Raw genomic sequence first — 16,078 nt, forward strand, 5'->3', positions numbered from 1 at the left:
TGAATCTAATGTAAACAGCTGCATGTCATGCTCATCGGAGGCAATTTGTTGTTACCACAGTGTTTTGTTGTTGTATATGGCGCATTTCCTTTGCAACTTAAGTTCTTTTTATTTCCCCCCCCCCCCCCCCCTCGTTCATGTTTTGTTGCTGCAGTATTATTCTGCAAAAGCGGGATACAGTAATATCCTTCGTTAGAGTATTCGTTCTTACCAGTCAAAATTACAAAAATTTAACTGGAAACTAAAACAATGAATAATTCCTGCAATTCTAAAAAATTCCCGGGTTTTTCCCGGATCGTATACACCCTGTTTTAGCATAGCCGTGCTGAGGTGTCCAATATTCTCCGAATACAATCAACTCCACACTTTTGACAGAGAAGAGAGAATAAGTTTGAAGAGTGATTTACAGCCCATATTTACATGATTTGAAGAAGTGCCACTTTCAATATATACTGACCTAGGTCAACTTGTTATATGATCTACTCTGCTGCATCTAACGATACTAAACAATCGGACAATTTTCTGAAATTTATCAAACATCAGCTAATTCTAAAATATGAAAGGGAATGAGGAAATTAAATTTCAATATTTTTATTTCATTTTGGGACCTGTTACAGTCAAACGAGATTTGAGCACAAGACTGTTACAAAATAAATATTTTGAGGGGAAAAAAAAACAGGCACAGCTGTAAATGCAGTGCAATATGTAACACCCAAATATCAGATGCTCTCTCTCTCTCTCTCTCTCTCTCTCTCTCTCTCTCTCTCTCTCACACACACACACACACACACACACACACACACACACACACACACACACACACACACACACCATAAAATGAGGAAATAGCCTCACAGCCTTTTATCTTCACATCTTCTGCTTTTGTAACAGCTACTTTACAGTATTTTCATATTTATACTAATTCTTGATCTCTGACATCAGATGGTATTGGAGCAGGCAGCCACGTAATGTCTGGGTTCGATATTAAATCATTTATTCCAATTTCATCCAGAAGTTTTATCTAGAACAAAACTGAACTGTCATATCATTAAGCACAAACACAAATAAAATGTGAGCAAGCTTCAATTAATTTTACACACGGATGGTATAGTAAAAATACAGTGTAAAATGCATTATTTCATGACAGGATACCTAATTTTTTTAAGGCTGCCAGTATGCAAAATTTTCAACAGTAATGTCAAATACTGAGACTGGCCTTGACATTAGGCTATAGATACAAACAATGAGAATTCTGATTGGTGTGGGAAATGCAAAGTCCAGAAATATCCTTCTACAAAAATGATTTATGGTCAGTACTAAAGACAAGATGCACAAAGACAAAAACCAATAACTATTGACAACTGTTGTTGCTCTGTAGTCATCTTTAGATAAATACTAGATTACTCTTCACTGGCATATGACGATGACACACTGTTAAAGAGAGAGTAGGACTGTCTCCCCCTCTCTAGTGAGGGATTGTAGTGGTGTGGAGAGGTGGGACCAGCCATTCACATTACTAACTCATGAAGTGTGCATGAAGTCAATAAAGAAAGTGTGCCTGTACTGATAACTGGGAAATGTAAGATGTACGGGTAATGAAGAGAGCTAATGATCCATCCACCAAACACTGGCACAGAACTTGTTTGATATACAAGGGGATTTCAATAAGTAATAAAACACGTTTTTTCTTCTGCAACAATTTTGGTTGCAAAAAGGAAAATTTGTTGTAGGACTTCGAGGAATATTCTCACTTCAGCTCCTGTAGTTTCATGAAGTTCCAACAGGTAGCAGCCCTATACATAGCCTTCAAAATGGCACCCACAACGAAGGTGCATTCCAAGCAGAGAGGTGTCATCAAGTTTCTTTGGGCAGAAAACCAGAGCATCACACAAATTCATCAGCACTTTCAGAATATCTATGGAGACCTGGCAGTGAACAAAAGCACAGTGAGCTGTTGGACCAAGTGTGTGTCATCATCATACCAAGGTCGTGCAAACCTGTCAGATCTCCCACATGCCGGCCAGCCACACACAGTTGTAATTCCAGCAATGATGGACACACTCGCGTGAGGTGATCAAAAGGTCACAATCAAACACCTCACTGCTCAATTGGATGTCTCTGTTGGTAGTGCTGACACCACATCCATCAACTGGGGTGTGTGCCCGCTGGGTTCCTTGCCACTTAACAGACGACCATGAAGAGCAGTGAAAGACCAATTGTGCAGAAGTGCTTGTGCATAACAAGGCTGATTGTGACAACTTCTCGTCAAGTGTTATCAAGGGCAATGAAACATGGATTCATCACTTAGAACTGGAAACAAAACAGCAATCCATAGAGTAGTGCCACACCATCTCTTCTCCAAAGAAAAGGTTTAAAGCCATACCTCCTTAGTCAATAAAGTCAACGTGATGGTCTTCGGGCAGCCAGACGGAGTTATTTTGTTTAATGTCCTCACTAGGGGTGCAATGACCACCTCTCAAGGGTATTGTGCTGCCCTCATGAAATTTAAGGAACGACTTCCCAATGTGTTTGTCACCAGAAAAAGCAAACGAACTTCTCATTCTCCATGACAATACAAGGCCTCACACAAGTCTGTGCATACAAGAGGAGCTCACAGAACTTCATTGGACTGCTCTTCCTCATCTAACCTACAGCCCGGAACCCATATCTTCCAACTTCTATGAGTTTGGACCAATGGGAAGCAGTACGTGGGTGACGATGAGGTTACTGATGCAGCAAGATGTTGGCTCCAACGTATACCATGCAGGCATACAGGCCCTCCAGTAAGGTGGCATAATACCAGTGCATTGAACAGAAATTACATTGAAAAATAGGGTTCTGTAGCCAAAAGAGTGAGGACTAATATGATGTGTTGAAATCCTGAATAAAACCAAACTGCTTTCAGAAAAAAATGAGTTGCATTACTTACTGAATGCCCCTCGTACGAAAAAGAGAGACAGGATGTATGAAGTTGTAGCCAAGATTGAAATTCTGTTATAGTACGCAATCAATAGATCAAAAAGAAAATTATGAACCTAACACTGAGTTTAAATGGAGGAAAAAGATTAAGAGCGGGAAAACAAGGTCACAAAGGAAAGGGGGGGGGGGATTAGAAAATATTTAATAGTGAGACAGATCACCATAAGCTACGAGAAGGATAATGCCAACTGAAAACAGAAATGATGAGAAAGAGAGGGTAGTGGCAGATAATGGAGCATTCCAAAGGAAGACCAGATGGATCAAGAGAGCGAAATGCATGAAAGAAAGCTTGTTTCTACCTCCACAACCACAAAAAATAGGTGTCAAGATGGTAGACCTGAACTACCAGAGTTGTGGAACACAGTACTTCAAATGTACTTCAGAGGATAGAAAGCAAGTCAAGCAGAATGAATTTACAACAACTTTAAGACATTTCATTAGTGACTGGAAATAAAAACAATGAACCTAACAACTAAGCATGGTGGGAAGAGAGAACTCTAATATCAATTAGATCTGGAACTGGTGATTTAAGTATTTAAAACATGCGAATCAATGGGTACTTAAATGAATAACAAGCATCCAAAAAATGAAAATTTGAGATATTAATGAAACAGGGACATCTGGGAAAAGGAATGACATCGATTATTAATAGATGTTGGAACACAACAGGGCAACAACAGAATGGCTGATGACTTACCTCAACTAATGAAGAGCCGTTAAGCCCTCATTCGGGGAACCTGAGTACATACTTGTGCACTGACGAGCAGTTTCTAGAGTATTACTTACCAACTATAATTCTGTGACACACTTATGCTATGCATCCTGTTAGCCACTAGTGCCACAAGCTTCCCTATATGAAAAGAGTGATACCTGTATTCATGCATCGTGAATACCCTTGTCAGAAAGAGTCTTAAGACAACTAGTGCTTTATCTTATGTGAATGACATGGTAAGGATGAAATCCCGCACCTTAGTGTTACATGCAACCTTTTACTGTGGCATACAATTGGTTTCTTAATTAAACATTACTGAACTGTTAGTATATGGTATGTGTGGCAACGACGATGCTTTTACAAAATGGTTACAGTGTTGATAACCAGACTAAAAGGAAGAAATGAGTTGAACATAAAAATAAAATACAGCTACAGAGGATAAGATCAAATCTCTAGAATGAATCTTCATCTCACAGAAGAGTGTGCACCAATTTGAAACTTAGCCTGTGTGCCAGACGAACTTGAACCTGATACCCTTGCCTTGTGCAGGTAAGTATCCTACTGAGTTAACTATCCAAGCTCAACTCAAGACCAGTTCTCACAATTTTACTTCCACCAATACCTCAATCTTTAATCTTCCAAACTTCACAGAAGTTCTGCATGCTTTAAGGGTCAAGTACTTCTGGAGGTGCTAGTCCTGCAATGTACACATAAAAACTTCTGTGACGTTTGGAAAGGAGGAGATGAGATACTGACAGAAGTAAGACAGAGATGGGTCGTGCGTCAAGCTTGGATACCTCAGTCGGTAGAGCCCTGCACACAAATGACAAAGGTCTCATGTTCAAGTCCCAATCAAGTACACAGTTTCAACGAGACAGGAAATTTCAAGATCAAACCTGTTCTTATCTTAAACCTCCAGCTGCGGGCAATGAAAACGTGTGTTCAGCTCTTCCCGGATAATTTTGCGGGATCCGTGGTAAGTCTTGGATGTAATTTTTGATTTGATTGCAAGCCAGACGTCATGAATTTTCCCATTCAATACTTTTCTGTTGTTCTGGGACATCATAGGCCACTATTTTCCCCTAAAATCTTTTTCTGTTGCCCTGGAACACTGGAGATCACTATGCTCCCGTCAAACATCAGAAGTCGCGTTCTACACTTCCTGAAGTCTCACTCACATACTTACACATACACCTTTTTGTGGCAGCAATTGTGTGTCCATATTCCCAAGCTTGTGTATGGAACCTTGCTTTAAGCTACACAACACTCAATATTTGCATTTCCCACATTATTCACACTAAATGTCCATTAAAAAAAAATCAACTTTTAAAGTAAGTTTTTGATTTCATTGTTACATTCCCATAATTCTAGCCTTAAACTATTCTAATTATCAAATAAAAATGCCCCACGATGATGCACGGAAAAATATGAAAATCATCTGCAGTTAGAGGGATAAATAGGCTACGCATATTGCCTAAGATGACTCTAGGCAGAAATATGCAATTAAAAAATTTCTGCATCTGTTCTAACACTGAACCATTCACAGTATGAAATAAATTACAAAGTTTTGAAAATCCAAACTGCTTGAAATGGAGTAACAAGGTGAAAGCATTCAAGCAGATGGGAATACTGATAAAAAATGGACTAATTCCATGTGTTTGGGAGGAGGGAAAAGGACCATCAACTCTGATAAAATATGCTTTGAGCAACTGATAATACACTCCTGGAAATGGAAAAAAGAACACATTGACACCGGTGTGTCAGACCCACCATACTTGCTCCGGACACTGCGAGAGGGCTGTACAAGCAATGATCACACGCACGGCACAGCGGACACACCAGGAACCGCGGTGTTGGCCGTCGAATGGCGCTAGCTGCGCAGCATTTGTGCACCGCCGCCGTCAGTGTCAGCCAGTTTGCCGTGGCATACGGAGCTCCATCGCAGTCTTTAACACTGGTAGCATGCCGCGACAGCGTGGACGTGAACCGTATGTGCAGTTGACGGACTTTGAGCGAGGGCGTATAGTGGGCATGCGGGAGGCCGGGTGGACGTACCGCCGAATTACTCAACACGTGGGGCGTGAGGTCTCCACAGTACATCGATTTTGTCGCCAGTGGTCGGCGGAAGGTGCACGTGCCCGTCGACCTGTGACCGGACCGCAGCGACGCACGGATGCACGCCAAGACCGTAGGATCCTACGCAGTGCCGTAGGGGACCGCACCGCCACTTCCCAGCAAATTAGGGACACTGTTGCTCCTGGGGTATCGGCGAGGACCATTCGCAACCGTCTCCATGAAGCTGGGCTACGGTCCCGCACACCGTTAGGCCGTCTTCCGCTCACGCCCCAACATCGTGCAGCCCGCTTCCAGTGGTGTCGCAACAGGCGTGAATGGAGGGACGAATGGAGACGTGTCATCTTCAGCGATGAGAGTCGCTTCTGCCTTGGTGCCAATGATGGTCGTATGCGTGTTTGGCGCCGTGCAGGTGAGCGCCACAATCAGGACTGCATACGACCGAGGCACACAGGGCCAACGCCCGGCATCATGGTGTGGGGAGCGATCTCCTACTCTGGCCGTACACCACTGGTGATCGTCGAGGGGACACTGAATAGTGCACGGTACATCCAAACCGTCATCGAACCCATCGTTCTACCATTCCTAGACCGGCAAGGGAACTTGCTGTTCCAACAGGACAATGCACGTCCGCATGTATCCCGTGCCACCCAACGTGCTCTAGAAGGTGTAAGTCAACTACCCTGGCCAGCAAGATCTCCGGATCTGTCCCCCATTGAGCATGTTTGGGACTGGATGAAGTGTCGTCTCACGCGGTCTGCACGTCCAGCACGAACGCTGGTCCAACTGAGGCGCCAGGTGGAAATGGCATGGCAAGCCGTTCCACAGGACTACATCCAGCATCTCTACGATCGTCTCCATGGGAGAATAGCAGCCTGCATTGCTGCGAAAGGTGGATATACACTGTACTAGTGCCGACATTGTGCATGCTCTGTTGCCTGTGTCTATGTGCCTGTGGTTCTGTCAGTGTGATCATGTGATGTATCTGACCCCAGGAATGTGTCAATAAAGTTTCCCCTTCCTGGGACAATGAATTCACGGTGTTCTTATTTCAATTTCCAGGAGTGTATAAGGCCAGTGCAAGATCTGACGATTTCATGGATAAAGTTCAATGAACTATTTACCAACATTTCAAGTACTCTTACATATCAGTGTAAGAGATTTATCTATCTTTATTGCTCATCACTGTAAAATAGCAATACACATGGTATGCAAACACTCTTCCAGTTTATTACCTCTTTCATGTTTACCAAACAGATAATCTCATTGATTACCACATAGACTAATTTCATCCAAATACAAGAGAAATAATGGACAATGACAAACTTCTAATACTATTTCAAATTCTGTTTTTATTTATTTATTTATTTATTTTAATTCACAAATTGTATGGTTCGCTGTGATAGCTACATCTTTGAGAGAATGAGTAAATGTCATACCCCTTTAAATATTTTATGAACTGTCTCCCCATAATGGGAATGTATATTCTGCATAAATAATGAAGACACTAAGATTCATACCTGTTTTCTTATGTATCTTACTAAGCATTCAACTGCCTCTGGGTTGTTACAATTTCTTTCAAAGAATCTTCTCCAAACAGCTCCAGCTAGCACTTTATCATCTGACAGCAGTCCTTCATCATATCCCATAATGGCAGCTTGAAACTGCTCAGACATTTCTGATAACTGCTCCCGTACAAGACCTGGATTCGCTGCCTGAAATGAAACATGCATTGAAAATTTCAACCGTGTTCTCATTACTTTAGTTTATTCAATTTATCACATGCAACTTAATCACACTGCTTAGAAATGATATCTGTAGAGATACATGTGTAGAAACATCTGAATCACAATTCAAATTACAGACAACAAAATAGGAGTCGACACTGTGTGATTATATATCACATTATTCCCCATCAACAGTTCTGTTCGGTGGTTTGACCAGGAAAATGGCTCTTAGTCACAATAGAATAAGTGAGTGGTGCAATACCAAAAAAATTAAAACATCAGTTTTTTACCCCTTTGCTAACTCAATTACATCTCACTTAAATATTGTCCCCTTGAAGTCCCCGTTTGTCAGATTTTGGTATAGTTCATACTCACCGATGAGATTTGTTGCTTAGAGTCATGGTTAAGTTTGTGAAGTAGTATAATCTCCTTTTTCATGAAATGGTGTGTCTTTTTCCAGAAAACACTATGTTTCTTGGTGTTTATAGATGAGAGGTGCAGTACACGTGTGATCACGTTAACTCTTTACACTAAATTCTAAAATAAGTAACTTTCAGAACTAATTAAAGAAAAACTTGGAAAATTAAAATACGGTCGTAGTGAAAATGTCACAACGTATTTTACTAGTTTTCGTCCTACTAGATGCACTCAAATTGCCAATAACCATTGAAAACTTTGTTTCAGACGAAGGACAATTTAAACAAAGTATAAAAGACCTTTTGATAGGCAACTCCTCCTACTCTGTAGATGAATATCTTAACAGGGACTGTTAGACCAGTCAGTTAGATTTCAGTTTTGACAGCACTTTGTCAAAAATGGCTCTGAGCACTATGGGACTTAACTTCTGAGGTCATCAGCCTCCTAGAACTTCGAACTACTTAAACCTAACTAACCTAAGGACATCACACACATCCATGCCCGAGGCAGGATTCGAACCTGCAACCGTTGCAGTTGCACGGTTCCAGACTGTAGCGCCTAGAACTGCTCGGCCACTCCGGCCAGCAGCACTTTGTCACAACACCAAGATTAGGTAGTTTGTGTATGATAAATTTATTAAACAACCATAACTACGTTTCATTCTGACAGTGTATTCATTCTGTAAATATTGGCAGTTACAGTTTAATGTATTCACATATTTTGACAATCTTCTGACAAATGATCAGTGTAGTGACTATTATATTCAAATGTTTTATGTTATACCTTGTACCTTGCCCTTGTCCATGAGAATCATCTAATTTTTGGACCTATGGAACAAAAACTGAATCCAACCTAATCTCAGATGCGTGTTTTTCTGCTAGGCGAAACATCTCAGTCAGTCATGGGAGAGGGGGAAGGAGCATTTAATTTCGATGTATAGTTCAGAGGACACTGTATCAACTCACACACACGACTGCAGTCAGGCAACTGAAACCACATTGCGAGCAGCAGCACTGATTTATGATGGGAGTGGTGACTGGGTGGGGGTAAAGAGAAGGCTGGGGCAGGGAGGGGGTGGCAGATAGTGAAGTGCTACAAGGTAGATGGAGGGCAAGGGAGAAGTAGTGAAGGGGGGGAGGCAGAAAAGATGGGAAATACAAGACTGGGTGTATTGGTGGAATGACTGCTGTGTGGGGACAGGAAAGGAGCTGGATGGGTGAGGACAGTGACTAACAACAGTGACTCCCTCCCCCTCTCCACCCCAGCTTCCTCTTTACCCCCACCCAGTCACCACGCCCATCATGCACTGGTGATGCTGCTCGCAGTGTGGTTTCAGTTGCCCGAGACTGCAGTCTCTGTCTGTGTGTGTGTGTGTGTGTGTGTGTGTGTGTGTGTGTGTGTGTGTGTGTGTGTGTGTGTTTTATGAAGGCCTATGCAACTCTTTTTGTTGAGCCTATCTGCGACTCAACTAAAAGGAATGCAATTTACTTAAGTGACAGATTTTTCTAGTCACACATGTTTCAAGCTCTTTTATTGGTTAGGTTTTACCACCCAGGCATCATCGTGAGAGTGCAGTTAACTTATTAGGTGTAGCATGTCTTCCTCATATAATGTATAACACTGTCAAATACTTATGGAGACTGCTTATCCCTTGATATACACTATGAGTATCAAAAGTATCTGGACACGGGCAAAAACATACATTTTTCATATTAGGTGCATTGTGCTGCCACCTACTGCCAGGTACTCCATACCAGCGACCTCAATAGTCATTAGACATCTCGAGTGAGGAGAATGGGGCACTCCGCCGAACTCACGGACTTCGAACGTCGTCTGGTGATTGGATGTCACTTGTGTCATATCTGTACGCGAAATTTCCACATTCCTAAACATCCCTGGATCCCCTGTTTCCAAATGTGACAGTGAAGTGGAAACATGAAGGGACACACAAAAGCATACAGGCCGACCTTGTCTGTTGACTGACAGACCACCAACAGTGGAAGAGGGTCGCAATGTGTAATAGGCATCTAGTCCATCACACAGGAATTCCAAACTGCATCAGGATCCACAGCAAGTACTATGACAGTTAGGCGGCAGGTGAGGAAACTTGGATTTCATGGTCAAACGGCTACTCATAAGCCATACATCACGCCGATAAATGCCGAACGACACCTCGTTTGGTGTAAGGAGAGTAAACATTTGATGATTGAACAGCGGAAAAACATCATGTGGAGTGACGAATCACAGTACACAATGTGGGTATGGTAATGCCCGGTGAACGTTATCTGCCAGCGTGTGTAGTGCCAACAGTCAAATTCGGAGGTGGTGGTGTTACAGTGTGGTCATGTTTTTCATGGAGGGGGCTTGCATCCCTTGTTGTTTTGGATGGCACTATCACAGCATAGGTCTACACTGATGTTTTAAGCACCCTCTTGCTTCCCACTGTTGAAGAGCAATTTGGGGATGGCAATTGCATCTTTCGACATAATCTAGCACCTGTTCATAATGCACGGCCTGTTGCGGAGTGGTTACACGGCAATAACATCCCCATAATGGACTGGCTTGCACAAAGTCCTGACCTGAACCCTATAGAACACTTTTGGAATGTTTTGGAACACTGCCTTCATGCCAGGCCTCACCTACCACTATCGATACCTCTCCTCAGTGCAGCACTCTGTGAAGAATGGGCCGCCATTCTCCAAGAAACCTTCCAGCACCTGATCGAATGTATGCCTGCGAGAGTGGAAGCTGTCATCAAGGCAAAGGGTGGGCCAACACCATATTGAATTCCAGCATTAACGATAGAGCACGCCACGGACTTTTAAGTCATTTTCAGCCAGGTGTCTGCATACTTTTGATCACATAGTGTACAGCTCATAATTGGTAAAACCTGCTCTCTTCATATTTATATTGCGTGTGATGAATAGCTAAAATCAATCTGAAGTTCATTAAAATAGAATACAAGAAATATTTAGGTCTCAGTAAAACCTGATGATTATTTTTACTAACAGCTGCTGAAAAAGTTACTAATGTTCTCAGAGCTTTAAGGTCTTACTTCTGTGTCACTTGCGATATTTACCACATTTTCTTCTGCAGTATTCTGTACATTGAAAAAGATTAACTAAAATTTGAAGTTGCAGACAAAATAAACATGATGCGTAACAGACCAGGTACCAGAAAAATCCAAAAGGTTTTTGACACCTCCTATAAAACAGCAATTAGAAATGTTGGAAAGTGTGGGGCTAGTTATGTTGGATTAATTCAACATTACCGCAACAGCTTTCTACGATAACTGCACTGGATATATTCATGAATGGTGTGAACCATTTCTGGCGTCTAAACTCAATAATCAGAATGCTAGCTAATAACCAGACAAACCTCTGTGTGAGAGTCAGCAACACTCACTGCCAGTAAATGTAGCTCAATGCTGATGGGATGTTTAGTAATAATTTTCCTTTTTTTTATTCTCCAAATTCTAGGTAGTTTAGAAATGGGATTAACCAGCTGGTTACGCATGAAGATTTGGAACATGTTAGTAACTGATCAGTTATTACATTTTCAATCTGCTGTAAGGTAAGATGTGACTCAGGAGTTACCCGTGCAGCCTGAGTAACAGCTTTTCACTGCTTCTGCATTTCTAGGGAGCCATTATTTGTTCCCAGCCTCAGAAAGTTCAGATATTACACCTGAACAACAAAACAATTGTCACTTTAATCAAAGGGAGAGTCCAGTGTTAAATACCAAGCCTCAAAATTCGCTCTCAAAACCATTACATTTCATTTTCACAAGCAGAAGTTTATCTCATACTTTTTTGGGTTCTGTACCCACACTGGTAAAAATGGAACCCTTACACGATCACTTTGCTGTCCACATACCAGCCTGACTGTCTGTCGCATCTGTTGTGTGTGTCTGCCTAAGACGCTTTTTTTCTCACAAATGGGTAGAGGTGACAAGTTGAAATTTATGTCACATACTAAAGTCTATAGTCCCTTGGCAGTGTAAAAAATGCAAGCTTTTAGCCAATGCGGCCAAAAGATACACCAATTTATGTTGCATATTTCAATACTCACAAACTCATCAGTAAACTTAAATCTGGATGACTGAACAGGAATTTGAACCATCACCATCCTGAATACGAGTCCAGTGTGCTAATCACTGTGTCACTTTGCTCAAATTGTGCTTTTAATGTACACATTTAGTTGCAACAGGTCATGTACGCTTGGAAAAGCAATCTTTGTACAGCTATAAACTCTCGCTGGTGTTGTGTGGATAAAATGTTTAGTCTCAAGTTGTCAGATCATCATCTGAAAGCCGAAAGCCAGTTCACAATAAATAGTATTACATAAGGTGCCAAAGCTTATTCACAACTTATACAGAAACCATATTGGAGTTTTAAAAGCCGAAGGACATGAAAGGGAAGAGGGCAGAGAGGAGAAATGAAACTCTGCCAACGGCGCTGTAACTCTGTTGCATACCGGAATGGAGTTAGAAGAGTAAATGAACAGAATGGACTGTGTCTTCAAAAAGAGTTATGCGACAATCAACAACAGTAAGAGAAATGTATGGAATGTCGCTGAATTAAATCAGGTAATGCTGAAGGAATTAGATTAGGAAATGAGACACTAAAAGTAGTAGTTGAGTTTATTTACTTGGACAGCAAAATAACTGGTGATGCCTGAATTAGGGAAATTATAAAATACAGACTGGCAACAGCAAGAAAAGCATTTGTGAAAAAGAGAAATTTGGTAACATCTAATATGAAGTTAAATGTTAGGAATTCCCTCCTGAAGGTATGTATTTGGAGTGTAGCCTTGAAGAGAAGTGGAACTTTAACAATAAGCAGTTCAGGCAAAAAGAGAATAGAAGTTTTTGAAATGTGGTGCTGTAGAAGAATGCTTAAAATTATGTGGGAACATCAAATAACTAATGAGGAAGTACTGAACTGAACTGGAGAGAAAAGAAATTTATAGCATAAGTTGACTAAACGAAGGGTCTGGTTGAGAAGATACATCCTGAGGCATCAATGGAATGTCAGTGTGATAGTAGACTCGATGCCCCAGGTAGTCTTTACTCCTTAAATTAAGTAAGAGATGTTTTGTATGTGCCATCACCTCATTCTTACTTTATCAATACAATATTTGCTGCTAGTTTTATGCAAGAAATAAGTAAATTGTCTTCTTGTAAAAACAATTCTTCTTTTGACAGGCTACCACACACTTTTATTTGAGACTTTTTCAATAATTGTATACTCTATTGAAGTCTCACAAAGTTGTCTTGTGACAGCCAGAGCGAGAGCACCAGCAGCAGCGAGTACTGTTTGTATAAAGCGTTTATTTTGCATTTTGTTTACGACCTTCCACTAAGGAAGGGATTCTATTTGTGTTTATCTGCTCTGCATAGAAACTAACAGTTCTTGATCGTTAGGAGAGAAATTTATTTTGTACTTATTTGCTGCGCTTAGCTTTTAAATAGTTTTTCTGGGAAAACCTAGCGTAGTTTTCGCGTCTCGTATTTCAGTGAGTGTTTCTTGATTATCAGAGTAGCTCATCAGAAGATTATCTTGGGAATTTGTCACCTTATAGAGTAGGGTAAACATAGTCATGTGTAGGGACTGTGGTTGTTGTGAGCGGACGCAAGGAGAATTGGCCACTCTTCGGGGGCAGGTGGAGGCTTTGTCTGTTAGGCTCATCGAGCTCGAGGCGCAGGTGTCGGCTCGTAGTGGCATTGGGGCAACTGTGGTGAGACCTATGCCTACTTCGGTGGCCTTGGAATCACATGGAACCCCTGATGTCGCTGCGTCTTCCGGCAGTGAGCATCTTACCGGTCAGCCATCACTCCAGGGTGAATGGCGGACAGTGGTGGGCTCGCGCGTGCCTGGCCGAAAGGCGAAGGTGGGATCTGGCCGCGTGGCAGCTGCCTTACCCCTTTCCAACAGGTACGGGGTGCTTCCTAGTGGTGATGACATCGTTTCCGAGCCACCACAGGATGCCTCGCCTGTTGGGCCAGTGGCCGATTCTCCGGCAAGGTCCCGACAGTCACAGAGGGCGGGCCTATTAGTTATAGGGAGCTCCAACGTTAGGCGGGTTATGGAGCCCCTCAGGAAAATAGCGGGTAGGTCGGGGAAGAATGCCAGTGTGCACTCGGTGTGCTTGCCGGGGGGTCTCGTCCGTAATGTGGAGGAGGCCCTTCCGGCAGCTATTGAATGCACTGGGTGTGACCGGCTGCAGATAGTAGCACATGTCGGAACGAATGACGCCTGCCGCTTGGGTTCTGAGGCCATCCTTGGTTCCTTCCGGCGGCTGGCTGATTTGGTGAAGACAGCCAGCATCGCACGCGGAGTGCAAGCTGAACTTAATATCTGCAGCATAGTGCCCAGAGTCGATCGCGGTCCTCTGGTTTGGAGCCGTGTGGAGGGTCTAAACCAGAGGCTCAGATGACTCTGCGACTATAATGGTTGCAAATTCATCGACCTCCGTTATTGGGGGGAGAACTGTAGGGCCCCCCTAGACAGGTCAGGCGTGCACTACACACCGGAAGCAGCTACTAGGGTAGTAGAGTACGTGTGGCGTGCACACGGGGGTTTTTTAGGTTAGAGGGACCCCCCCTTGGGCGAAACGATAAAATACCTGACGGCTTACCAGAGAGAACATCAGCATCGTTGATAAAGAACGTCCGTCCTCAGAGACCAAAAACAGGAAAAGTTAACGTAATATTGGTAAACTGCAGGAGTATCCAGGGCAAGGTTCCTGAATTAGTATCGCTTATTGAAGGAAATAGTGCGCATATAGTATTAGGAACGGAAAGTTGGTTAAAACCGGAAGTGAACAGTAACGAAATCCTAGACACAGAATGGAATATATACCGCAAGGATAGGATAAACGCCAATGGTGGAGGAGTATTTATAGCAGTAAAGAATTCAATAATATCCAGTGAAGTTATTAGCGAATGCGAATGTGAAATAATCTGGGTTAAGTTAAGTATCAAAGGTGGGTCAGATATGATAGTCGGATGCTTCTACAGACCACCTGCATCAGCAACCGTAGTAGTTGAGCGCCTCAGAGAGAACCTGCAGAACGTCGTGAAGAAGTTTCGTGATCATACTATTGTAATAGGGGGAGACTTCAATCTACCAGGTATAGAATGGGATAGTCACACAATCAGAACTGGAGCCAGGGACAGAGACTCTTGTGACATTATCCTGACTGCCTTGTCCGAGAATTACTTCGAGCAGATAGTTAGAGAACCAACTCGTGAAGCTAACGTTTTAGACCTCATAGCAACAAATAGACCGGAACTTTTCGACTCCGTGAATGTAGAAGAGGGTATCAGTGATCATAAGTCAGTGGTTGCATCAATGACTACAAGTGTAATAAGAAATGCCAAGAAAGGAAGGAAAATATATTTGCTTAACAAGAGTGATAGGGCACAAATCGCAGAATATCTGAGAGACCACCATCAAACGTTCATTTCTGAGGAAGAGGATGTGGAACAAAAATGGAAAAAATTCAGAAACATCGTCCAGTACGCCTTAGATAAGTTCGTACCGACTAAGGTCCAAAGCGAGGGGAAAGATCCACCGTGGTATAACAATCATGTACGAAAGGTACTACGGAAACAAAGAAAGTTTCATCATAGGTTTAAGAGTAGTCGAATCATAGCTGATAAGGAAAAGCTGAACAAAGCGAAAAAGAGCGTAAAGAGAGCAATGAGAGAAGCATTCAACGAATTCGAACATAAAACATTGGCAAACAATCTAAACAAGAACCCTAAAAAGTTTTGGTCATATGTAAAATCGGTAAGCGGATCTAAATCCCCTATTCAGTCACTCGTTGACCACGATGGCACCGAAACAGAGGACGACCGAAGAAAGGCAGAAATACTGAATTCAGTGTTCCGAAACTGTTTCACTGCGGAAAATCGTAACACGGTCCCTGACTTCAGCCGTCGCACGGACGCCAAAATGGAAAATATTGAAATAAACGATATCGGAATTGAAAAACAACTGCTATCACTTAGTAGCGGAAAAGCATCCGGACCAGACGAGATACCCGTAAGATTCTACAGTGATTATGCTAAAGAACTTGCCCCCTTTCTATCAGCAATTTATCGTAGATCTCTGGAAGAACGTAAAGTACCTAGCAACTGGAAGAAAGCGCAGGTCGTTCCCATT

At 42.4% G+C, this 16,078-nt stretch overlaps 1 protein-coding gene across 1 annotated transcript in view; it reads right to left on the reverse strand.

Annotated features, from left to right (window-relative positions):
- Nucleotides 1–575: 575 nt before the first annotated feature.
- Nucleotides 576–16,078, reverse strand: part of LOC126237194 (ubiquinol-cytochrome-c reductase complex assembly factor 1) — a 149,202-nt gene continuing 133,699 nt past the window's right edge. Inside the window, exons 5-6 of the mRNA XM_049947073.1 lie at nucleotides 7,285–7,479; nucleotides 576–1,021 (exon numbers count right to left, since the gene is read on the reverse strand). Coding sequence (XP_049803030.1) covers nucleotides 914–1,021; nucleotides 7,285–7,479 — 303 coding nt within the window. The 3' untranslated portion in view covers nucleotides 576–913. The remainder of the gene's footprint in view (nucleotides 1,022–7,284; nucleotides 7,480–16,078) is intronic.

The sequence above is a fragment of the Schistocerca nitens genome, chromosome 2, assembly GCF_023898315.1.
Source record: "Schistocerca nitens isolate TAMUIC-IGC-003100 chromosome 2, iqSchNite1.1, whole genome shotgun sequence".
NCBI classification, from domain to species: Eukaryota; Metazoa; Arthropoda; class Insecta; order Orthoptera; family Acrididae; genus Schistocerca; species Schistocerca nitens.